General features: G+C 40.9%; 1 protein-coding gene across 1 annotated transcript; it reads left to right on the forward strand.

The window, feature by feature from the left end:
* Window positions 1-353: 353 nt before the first annotated feature.
* Window positions 354-10,060, forward strand: ankrd33bb (ankyrin repeat domain 33Bb). The gene is made up of 5 exons (XM_010744508.3): window positions 354-875; window positions 2,665-2,794; window positions 7,340-7,480; window positions 7,670-7,833; window positions 7,959-10,060. Exons 1-5 carry the CDS (start codon window positions 387-389, stop codon window positions 8,604-8,606), a joined length of 1,572 nt encoding a protein of 523 aa, XP_010742810.1. The 5' UTR covers window positions 354-386; the 3' UTR covers window positions 8,607-10,060.
* Window positions 10,061-11,677: the final 1,617 nt, after the last annotated feature.

The following is an 11,677-nucleotide window of genomic DNA, read 5'->3' on the forward strand; positions in this document are numbered from 1 at the left end:
AAACCTTTCTTAAAGACATTGTTTTGTGGAGTTCCAGGGAATCCTAACCCCTACAGCATGCTGAGGAGATTTAGCTGATGGAGGATGACAGCGGATTGGGGGCATTGTAATGATCCCATGTCTTCCCTGTGACCTCTCTTTGGCAACCTGACAGACGGAAACGGATAGAAGTCAATAGCCTGGCAGCATTCAGTGTTCTGTCAGTGAGACAATGTATTGCAGCAGGAGGGTGAACATAAAATCTAGGTCATCCTGGAGTTGTCTTGGCACCCCACAATAATTTTAAAGTGTGTGGTGACATGGGAGGGTTTAAATGGTGTGAAGGACAGACATACAAGGAGAAGCTTCAAAGGTTTTAAAAGGGTGTGGGGCACAGAAGGGTTTAAATGGTGTTAATAACGGACGAAAAAGAAGAAGGCGCAAAGGTTCGAGAGAATGGAGTTACCGAAAGCGTTGGATTGTGTGCGTTTAGAACCCATAAAGTTGCTATGGATACACCTATCGTGTCTATCACCAATTCTGATGGCAGTGTGGGTAAGTGTGAATTATCTGGAGAGGACAATAATGAGGAGATCGAAGTTGATTACAGACAAGACTATTGGGAGGATGAGGACGATATCTACCAGGAATTCGAGGAGTTGGACTTTGAGACAATGTCGGATTTCTCAGACACACGGAGCATTGCCTCGGATGATTCTTTCTACCCCCCAGACAATTCAGTTATGTCCCACTTATACAGTTCACCAAGCCCTGACAGCCCTGAACCCATTTCCTTCTTTAAGGCCTGCTGCAACAACAACACCATCATCGTCAAGATTTTGATCAGACAAGGAGTGACTGAAGAGGAAGCGAAAGAGACAGATAGGAACAGAAGAGTAGGTGTCTTGGTTCAACACATATTTGTTCAGTCTTACTGTACCTGTGTTTATGTCAGTTTTAGCTGTACAGATCATTTATTTCACTTCTGACAATTCAACAATTTATTCTGTACTGTAGAACCTTTCTGTAGGTTTTATCATGTATTTTAATACTTACATGCAGCCATTGGTTTCCAAATTGTGGTTTGCAAAAGTAATGTAAAGTACTCATGATTATATATTTTGATAGCATCAGTGGCAAGAGTGCTCCATTTTCCACAGTGTTCATGTACAGTTGTGTAGGTGCAGCGTGTAAGCCATCCACTTCCCTCTAGAAGTCATGGTACCAGCTGTAAATGTGACCTTTAGTACACAGCAGGAAAATGTGGCTATTGGCAATGTCTCATTATTTAAAATAATAATTATATTATACCTTGGTATCAGAGCCTATTGCTGTGGCCCAGCATGCATATGATCTTTTGACTAACACAAAGGTATAATGATGGACTAAACGCATGTTGATCCTGAGTGAACTACAATGTTTTTCTCACCAGCAGTCACATCAGATTTTGCTGTCAGATTTTGCTGAGCCAGGTTCAGCTCCTGACCACCGGTAAGCCACTGAACGTCAAATCCTGGAGGAAGGAGGGTTAAGAGCAGTTGGTTAAGCCTCCAGTGGCAGATGGGGGGTGTAAACTGCAAAGTGACAATGTGAAGAAGCAGCTTGTCGTAAGGGCTCAGCTTTTATAGAGCTCACTAAGACATTGACCTGGGCACTAGGTAAGGTAAGGATACTGTGCTTATGGAGCTGAAACAGAGAGAGGATCACTGTGACAGTACTGTAATGTCTTTCAGGACACCTGGGAGGTTGACGTAGCATATGCTGCCATGACAATGAGCTGAAATCATCCACTCATTGTTTGTAGGCAGGCTGGCCTCATGATTCCAGCACTTTATTTTCCTTATGAATGCATACCATGGCATTCACAAAGAAGTTGGAATTTGGTTACTGACACAAACTACACCACAGGAACCTTTTTGATTTCAAATATTTTTAAGATTTCTACATGGTTGCTGATGTTCATTTTTAGCATGTCAGGATTTCTCCTTCTCTTTTTGGAGCACATGGTCCAGAATGGAAAATCTTTACATAGTAATAACTGATATGTCTAAAAGACATCATTTTACCTCCAACTTTAAGGCATGGTGGTCTAGAAAGTGCACACCCAAGATCCAGTTTACTTTGGATCAGGTGGTCAGGGATGCCTGAAGACATCAACACTCAACTTTACATTGCTTAGTACTACCCACAATTATTTTCACTGCTCTGTCTCTGTTGTTGCTACATAATACTCATACTGCAGTGTGGCAAACTCTTATATTAAGCATAACTATGTTTTCATTAGTGTATAACCACCTGAAAATAAGATAGACTACTTCAAAATGCAACCTCTGCCCTCTATGTTTAATGTGTTTTTGTGGTAAAATGTGACTAGCTTTTATTACCCCTTTAAATAAGCAATCTAGAAGCAATCTGGACAATTAGGTGTTTTGCAAGTGCCCACTCTAGTTGGAAATCCATAGCCAGAGTTAACAGTCTATCACAGGCTCACTATCAGTCTGTTAGGCACTGTCAGAATCAGCCTTTACTTTGCCTGTAGGCAGCATGACTGATAAACATGATGAATCCATAAAAAATAAAAGCTTCATCGTATTTTCAAGAAACCATTCTAGTTTTTTTCAGAGCCCAAACTTTTCACGGACAAAGGGAAGAGGAAACTCAAGCACCCTTGTTTTTGTGTTTCAGTCTGGCCTGATTGTGGCGTGCTACTATGGCTATGTGGATGTGGTCATTGCCCTCTCTCAGTGCCCATATGTCGATGTCAACTGGCAGGACAACGAGGGTAACACTGCTCTCATCACTGCAGCACAAGCAGGTAAACACACCAGTGTCACTTAACAGCTAAATTTCACCGGCCACAGATGTGATACGTTCCAGCTATGCCGCAGCCACCAGAGCTGATTATACCTGTTGTGGACAATGAAGCGGTGTGGTGTGTTTCAGAAGCAGTTCTCCACTCTGCTCCATCGGGGAATGCGAAAGCTGTTCTTTTTTCGACTTTTGACCAGCCATGTCAAGTAGCACAGAGCAGATCAAGCTGGCTGGAAGTCAGGGCGGTGTTTAGCTCAGTTGGTAGAGCAGCCGCCCCATGTGCGAAGGCTCAGTCCTTGCTGCGGAAGCCCAGGGTTCGAATCTGACCTGTGACTCTTTCCCGCATGTCGCTCCCCATCTCTCTCCTCACATTCCTGTCACTCTTCAGCTGTCTCTATCAAATAAAGCTTGAAAAGACCAAAAAAATAATAAAAATGGAGAATCTGGTCGAGAGGCACCTGGCTCCAGACCTCCACTGTCACGCACCTACCTCCACTGTCAGGCCCGGAAGTGATGACGTTTTTGGGGGGTGGGGAGGTGGAGAGGACATTTTGAGAGGGTCATTTTCATTTTCAGATGAAAAAGATTTTCAGATGCCTCATTGAGCGAGTTGGTCCGTTGCTACGTTACGTCAACGGGTCCGCCATATTTGATAAGGCAGATCTGCCCGTAAACTAATACAAGGAAATGGACTGAACTTCATAAAGCGCCTTTCTACAAAGTTCTTTAAGTTAATGCCTCTTATACACCCATTCACACACACACTAATATATCTGGGAAACAAACAGGCACCAAAAACAACGTATGTAACTTTTAAAGTGATGATTCTAAATGTTTACTCCTTATGTAAGCACCAAACCAACGTATGTATTTTTCTAATGCTGAGTGTTTACAGCTACTAATGTGTGTAACACTGTTACTGTGATGATAAATATTGAAATATTTATATTTAGCATTTAATCTGTGTCTATAATAACCAGATCCTGAAATGTAGATGTGACATGAGGGTTTCTGAATAAAGAGCACTAACGTTTACATTTAACTGATTTTGATTAATGATTAATCATTGATGAACACACATATATATATATATAGAGAGAGAGAGAGAGAGAGGAAAATGTGCACTGACCAAACAAAAGTTTACTATAAAAACAATATATACAATAGACCGGGAATTGAAAGATTTTACTAATTAATTCATTGGTGAGGAAAACGATTCAACCGGAAGTGCATTCACAAATTCACGATTTTATTTTGAAATGTATCCCTTGCATTTCCGGGCCTGACAGTGGAGGTCTGCAGTTTTATTTTGAAATGTATCCCGTTCATTTCCGGGCCTGACAGTGGAGGTGCATGACAGTGGAGGTCTGCAGCCAGCATCTCTTGGGGGATCTGGTCTGATCTTGTGCTTGGTACATGGTACAGTAGAATCTCATAAACTAAGAAAAATGACCAAATTTAAGCAAGTTAACAAAGTCTGGCAGGCAAAATGCTCTGTGTTGTGATCGCAGCATCACAGAGCCATGCTTAAACTTAGACCAGCCTTATACAAAGAGTCAAACAAATCAAATCAGTTTACTACATAAGCACTGAGTGGTTGAAACTTCTAGGTCTGTGCTAATACAGACAAAACTAACAGAATCATCTCTTTGAGTGAGACAGAATCATGTGGACACCCATTAAGAAGTGGTATCAGGTCTGAACTCTGAAACACACAACTTCAGGACAACAGGATTTCATCTGATTGAAATTAAAGCTAATACAGAAAAATGCTGAAAATAGAATTTCAGAATTGGTCCAAATTAAAAGTACTGGGCATATTATGAGGTCTGGTGCTCCCATTTGCAAAAATGACTGTTATTTGCTGGCATTAGTAAGTACCATGGTGAGTAATTTTATAGTGATGCAGCCACATGTATCAGACATGGCGCCCTGGTCTCTCATCTGCTAACAATGATGAATGGCTCTCTGTGGCCTGTGATGAATAGCTGCAGACTACTCTTCATTTTCTGCTCCATTAAAAGAAATATCGATCCCCTTTGATGACAAGTACTCGCAACACCTCGGGGGAACATGTGCACAAGACTGTGAGTCCACACGAGTGCAGCACAGTGGTCAAATACAAATTTTCCTTAAAAGTCTTCACTAAAGGTACAAAGTGTCTAGACGTGTGCTGGGAAATAAAACCCTTAAAGTCCTTAAAGGTGAACTACCATTTTTAACAATCCTCTTCACCCAACCATGCTTCTGTGTCTAGCTGGATCTTCTTAATGAATTTCTGTTGCATGCTGAGACTCTGCATTGTCCTCACTTCAAGGGATTTCAGGAGATCAGACTGTTTTCATTAGGCTGGATTTAGGCTGGATTTAGTCAATTAGGAACTCAGATTGTGAATGTTTAAAAAGCTGCAGTTTCACTTCAGATCCAACCAGCAATAGTAAGTGGCTGATAACACAATATTGTCTAAACATTGTGTTCATCATTCCTTCATCTCCATAGATGAAATAAAAGCAATATCCTATGTGAACAAAAACAAATGCAGTAGAGGTAAAAAAAAAGAAAAAAGAAAAAGAAAAAAGAGCCAAACCCCCATATAATAAATAAGAGGAAAGTGTTAGGAAAGGAAGGAAGCACATGAATGGATGAGGTGCTGAGGGGTAAGATGTGGCAGTGACATATGGTGTGTCTATAAATGTAAGTTTGGAGACATGGGTTGGTTAGTGGTCAAGTGGCATTCTCTCAAAATCAAAATTAAGACTTGAGAATAGTGAAAAATAAGTTCAGTGGTTTCAAAAAGTGTGGTATTTGTTTTCTTAGAAATGCAGTTGTTTTTTTCTTTCATATGTTCTGCAAGAACATTTAACCAATAGTTGATATTTACTGTTTGTTTGGTTTTCCAGTTTGTGAGGATGATTTCGGCAATGGCTAGGGCAACCAGTATGTAGTATGAGTTTGGGGATGTTCAATACCATTCTTCTCCCCAGCAACACATTCCAACCTGGGGGATTCCAAGACATCCCCAGGCAATATGGGCTATACAGTCCCTCCATTAGGTTCTGGGTCTGCCCGGGGTTAGGGTTGGAAGTACCCGTATCACCTCCAAAGGGGCACCCAGAGGGCATCCTAATCAGATGCCTGAACCAGCTCACCTGAGCTCACTTTTTTCGGCTGCAAGCCCACCCTGGATGTCCAAGCTTCTCACCCTATCTCTAAGGTTGATCCCAGCCACTCGGCGAGGTTTCAAAGCTCATGACCATAGGTGAGGGTTGGAACATAGATAGACTGGAAAATCAAGTGTTCTGCCTTCTGGCCCAGCTTCTTCTTCCCTACAACAGTCTGGTATAGCATCTGCAGTACTACAGGCTCACAAGACCCCAAGATACTCGAACTCCTTCGCTTGGGGAAGCTACTTGCTCCCAACCTGAAGGAAGCATTTCACCGTCTTCCAGCAGAGAACCATGCCCTCAGACTTGGAGGTACTGACTCTCATCCCAACCGCTTTAGATGCATGCACACTGCAAATCATCGTTCAATTCCAAGTATGCATAATGATGGAGAAAGGGGAATGCTACAAGCCAAGATTGAGCATTTCTGTGTTATCAAATCCCTAAAAGTGCTGCATGGCTGGACAGACCCATACAGAGTGGATGTATTGAGAAACCCATTTTATGCAGTTTTGAGTGATGTGTGTTCAATTAAGGACTTTATTCTGGATTAGTTGTAGATTAGAGTAGGATATCATCAGCAAAAATGTTCATGGCATAAATTCCTTTTATTTTATGGTTTTGATGGAGTGGTTCAATGAAAGTGGCACTTTCATTTTTATCCAGTGAATTTAATGTCCAAAACCATAAAAGTTAACTTTATCAAATGCTTTTTCTGTGTTGTAAAACTATAATTGTCTATGCTTTATTACGTTGTGAGATGTGATTAAACGATGTGATTAAACTGAATCTGATGTTATTAGCAGATTGTTGTCCTTTAATGAAGTTCTCTTATTAGTCATTACAGATTAAAGTTGGAAGTACTGTTTCTAACCAACATGAGAGTGTTTTGGAGATGATTTTAATGTCTCTGTTGACTGAAGATGTAGGTCTCTAACTATGGGGAAGAGTTGGATCCTTACCCAGTTTTAATAAGACTTTTATAGGAACAGTGTTTATCTGGGGGGAATTGACCTTCGACTTTAATTTTGGCTACCATCTTAGAGAAAAGTTGGTTCAGTGTTTGCCAGAAGTGTTTAGCAAGAAATTTAGCAAGGAATCCATCTAATCATGGTGCTTTGTTATTAGACGTTTGTGTCAGAGCGTTGTGTGATTCACCAAGTGTTAAAGGAGCATTTTTAAAATTCTGCTTGATCTTCAGGTTTTTGTAATAACAGGTTATCTATGAACAAGTTAACAGTTAATGGGTTGGAATGGAATATAAATTACTATAAAAATAATAAGTGAAGCTTTCACACTGACGAGTAAAACAGTAAAACAAAAACAGAGTTTTTGAAATTCAGACAAGCAAAGACAATATGTCTGTGTTTCTTTCTTGTTGACAGGTCATATGTTCATCTCTAACTACCTACTCAACTACTTCCCTGGGCTGGACATTGAGAGGAGGAACTGTCACGGTTTCACAGCTTTGATGAAGGCTGCCATGCAGGGTCGGACTGAGTGTGTCAGGGCTCTCATGCTGGCTGGTAAAACACATACATTAAAATAATTAAGGTCAATAGACATCTGTTTTAGAAAATGACATCTTGTATGTAAACCTCTCTTCTTTGTTGTAGTAGACTTATCAAGGTTGAAATCTCCACTGCCGTATGAATAAAAGAACAGATTCGATTCTCTCTGGCATCGACCGCTTCCATAACTCCTTATATTTCCAGGAGCCGATATTCAGTCACGGGACTACGGCCGCAAAATGACACCCAGGGAGTGGGCCCTCTTCACTGGTCGATGTGAGACAGCCAACCTGATGTATCGGCTGATGTCAAAGCCCTGTGCTGAGCAGTTCTGTGACTCCTTCTCCCTGGAGTGGCCCATGCTGGAGGTTAAAAACTAAATCACAACTACAGTCCACATTATGCTTTTTATCCTATTGTGAAAAAATCAATAGTCAGTCAACATGTGTTCTGTTTTTAGTTGATTACTTGCCTTATTTGGTTGGTTGTGCAGGAGCTGGTGGCCCAGGCCCAAGAGCCAAAGTCCTGCTGGAAGCGTCTGATCAACCTCCTCTCCTGCTGCCCTTATACGTTTTACATGAACAACAAGGTAAACCCTGTGGATGATGGTGTTCTTGAACACATGATCCAGATCACCACCAGTCTTTCCAGTCCATTCATTGCCACAGCTTGCCACACAGTGTGTCCAGGCAGCCCACCATGCATTGGGAAGCGTCGTCATGCCGTGCAGGAGATCCTGAGGAGGCAACGAGTGGCTGAGCTGAAACGTCTGGGCCCAGATAGACTGAACAACTACAAGAGATTTTTCCAGAACTCACGGGTCCTCCTCATCCCCAAGTCGATGGATCGGAGGGCCAGCCTTCAGCCTCAGCTGCTCAGCGAAATGGCTGTGGCATCCACGGTAGCCTTGAGACGAGCGAGTCTTCTGCCTCTTCACATGCTGAGGAGAAGCAGCGTGCGGCCAGGCATTGTGGTGCCCAAAGTGAGGCTCTGTAAAGCTCCGGCTCCGAGTTATAAACCGGAAAAACTCAGAAAGAGCAGAAACCACAATCACCTCCAGGTCCCCAAGTGGAACTACAAGATGAAGAAAATAGAGAGGAGGCAGGAGGAGGAGAGACAAAGACTGATAAAGAAGAGATGAGCGTGAAAGAGGAGTACTACTGTGTTCACATTATCTGAGACAGCAAGACACCAATTGCTGCAACTTCTGAGAGCTGGCTTTTACAACGCACAGTGTTACAGTCTTCAAAGAATCACCTTAATGAACTGACTCTTTAAATGTGAATATAACTGCTAATCTGCTGTGATTGCGGATATTGTTGAATTTGTTGCCTTGTTTCTACTTGGGACATGCAGGAGCTCCACATACAGTATTGTAACTCCTGCTAGGATGCTGACAAAATACATTTTTTCATGTTGGCGGCCTATATTTATGGTAAACACGGCTACAGAATGAAAGAAGTGTAAGGGTTTCAGTATGCTTCAAAGTAAGTGCTTGGCCAAATGGTCTCAAAAGTATACTCCATATTCCAAGTATGTCATGCCTTTGCCCTCCTAAAAGGAAGAGATAATCAGCTAAAAAAAAAACTATTGAAATGATGGGCATCAAAGAGGATTTGGAAGTGGGTATACCCAATGGTGAGTCAAAAATAACTGGGTATACCCTGCACTGCATCACTGCTTTAGGGTGAAATGTTGAACAAAATGAAATTTGCCAGAGAGGAATATCAAGAAGGCAGGAAGGTGGCAACCAGTCGGTGTGATTTCACAGGGACAGCTCCGACATGGCCAAATGAATGGATGATTGGTGGCTGGCTGCTACAGCAGATTGCCACAGGAAAGGATCGCTGAGCACACAGGAGGAAGCCAAGAAGCCATTTTGCACTGATACATAGTAGAACAGGTATTTGCAAGGAATGCTTATGAGCAGTATTTGATAGCTGAGCCCGAGGAGCAAGCTCACACTGGCTTTGTAAGGGCTTTGTGGAGAATTGGAAAAGCAGAACCAAAAATAAACAGCTTAGTGAGAGACTATGACTTGTTGACTTCCAAAATAATCACAAGTTAGTCCACTGTTACTGTCTGCTCCTGTCTGTGAGAACTAAGCATTTAAAGTTTTTACTTATTGCTACAAAAATATCAAGTAAGGCATTTTGAGTAAAAAAAAAATCTCCATAAAAGATAATAATGCCACGACAGGTAACTCACTTGCAAGTCAGGTATAAATGAATCCCTGATGTGCTGATGATAGTAGCTACGGAGTGAGCCATCTTGCTTCTTTCCTCATCTCTCTTGAGAGTTGCACATGCACACATGTGAGAAAATGGTGGGAGGGTTAAGTTTAAAAAAAGTTAAAAAAAAAAAAAAAGACTTTGGCCAAATAGATTTCTGACCCACTTGCCTAGCTGGACAACATTAAACTACACCAAAGGACCAGTGTGTAGGACTTAGTGGCCAGTGTTTAGTTTGTCCGTTCTGGGCTTCTGTAGAAACATGACGGTCCAAAATGGTGAACTCCATGGTGTTATGGAATTTTTTATCCTTAGGTTACAAGAGGTCAGGTGTGGGCCTTGAGGTCCTCAGCAGTATTAGTTGTTTGGCTTTAGTCTATCTCAACACTGTGGTGGCCAGGGTCGAAGAGGCCTGTTATAATAGATAGCTGCCATTGACGTTCCAATTGATGTGAACAGACATCTGTGTCTCCAGACTAGAATGTGTTGACAATAACACCTGCATGGGTAAATACATTCACTTTGGATAATTCTGGGCGTATAGCATTTGTGCTGTTATCTTTGGGTTTAAAGTCGATCCACCAGGATGAGTTCAGCAGAATGTGAGACCGACTCAGGCATTTCTGATGAACTTTGAGAGTGTCTCTAATTCTCCTTGATCAAGCGTCAGTAAATAATACAGCATAAGACATCAGAGGCTCCTGAACACTTTCTTCCCTCACCATTGACCTTTGACTTCAGCAATTTCTCCACAACACATGGAAGAGGACTCACCATGTCTGTAGATATAAAAGTCTTATTTTAAGATAACAAAAACTATTGTGATTATACACTAATGAAGCATTATAAATATTATATCCTGTAACTAGAGCTCCCTAAATTTTACAAACTGCACATCTAAATAAATCACATATATTTAAGCTATTTAGCACAGCTTTATTAGTATTTTGTGCTGTGAGTTATGGCAAATCTAACTAAATGTCCTTTTAATATTTAACATGAAACTTGACAGACTTTTGTACGATGCTAGTAAACCATGCAACACCAAAGGGATAAACTGTCTCTTTTGTACTTTTTCTACCCATTTTCCTCTGGGACTGAACTGATCTGGACTAGACGACAATGAACATCACCTTTTTAAATTTCTGCCAAAAACCTGAACTCTTGGATACCAAACAACAAATCTTTTATCACATTTCACAGCATGTTTGCACTGGGAATGGAAGCTGGTGAAGGAAGTCATACATCATATTGAGAAGGTGGAAAAACAACACTGGTTTGGGATTGAAAAGCACAATTTGCTTACTACACAGTTGACACGAAGCAAGCCATTGGTTTTCCTTTGCTTTTAGTTAACTACAAATTTACAGAATTGACACTTAATAGGCTGATGACTCCATGTCACTGGAATTACCACTGGTTTCTGTGATTCATGCACAAACGTCAATAAGATACCTTTGATTCATACTTGAATGTTGAATGAATCTTTTTTGTACCTTCATTTATTATGTAGAATTGAGTATACCTTTCCTTTGATATATGTAAAAATACTGATACTGATATGTACCCGGGATATTGATCTATAATAAAGGGCTTAGAGGTCCATTTTATGCGCCTCTTTCAAATGTGGATAAGCTGGGAGAACATTTTTGCATAAAGTTGTAATTAAGCATCTAATTTTTCTAAGTTTTATTACACACAAAGATCATTCGAATGACTCTTGGCTACACTTAACTTGTCTGTGAGGCTACCAAACTGAAAAAAAATCACTTGGATTAATATTACTAGAGCAATACACAACGTTAGCAGAAGTGCTGCTAGTATTATGAAAAAATACTTATTCTTACTGCTTTTATTATGCAGTAACAGTGTAACACAAATGTAAAAGTGTCTGTGATCTGAAATGCATGCTTTTGTACGAAAACTGTACAGTTAACTTAATGTTTTCTCAAGGACAATATCTGTGGATGAAGAATCCTCA

The sequence above is a fragment of the Larimichthys crocea genome, chromosome X, assembly GCF_000972845.2.
Source record: "Larimichthys crocea isolate SSNF chromosome X, L_crocea_2.0, whole genome shotgun sequence".
NCBI lineage: Eukaryota > Metazoa > Chordata > Actinopteri > Sciaenidae > Larimichthys > Larimichthys crocea.

Excerpts from the sequence above, each read along its gene's own strand:
- ankrd33bb (XM_010744508.3), top strand. The coding sequence starts at position 387 with ATGGTGTTAATAACGGACGAAAAAGAAGAAGGCGCAAAGGTTCGAGAG. Across the intron at positions 7,481-7,669 it reads CAGGGCTCTCATGCTGGCTG|GAGCCGATATTCAGTCACGG; the intron begins GTAAAACACATA and ends TTATATTTCCAG. Across the intron at positions 7,834-7,958 it reads TGGAGTGGCCCATGCTGGAG|GAGCTGGTGGCCCAGGCCCA; the intron begins GTTAAAAACTAA and ends TTGGTTGTGCAG.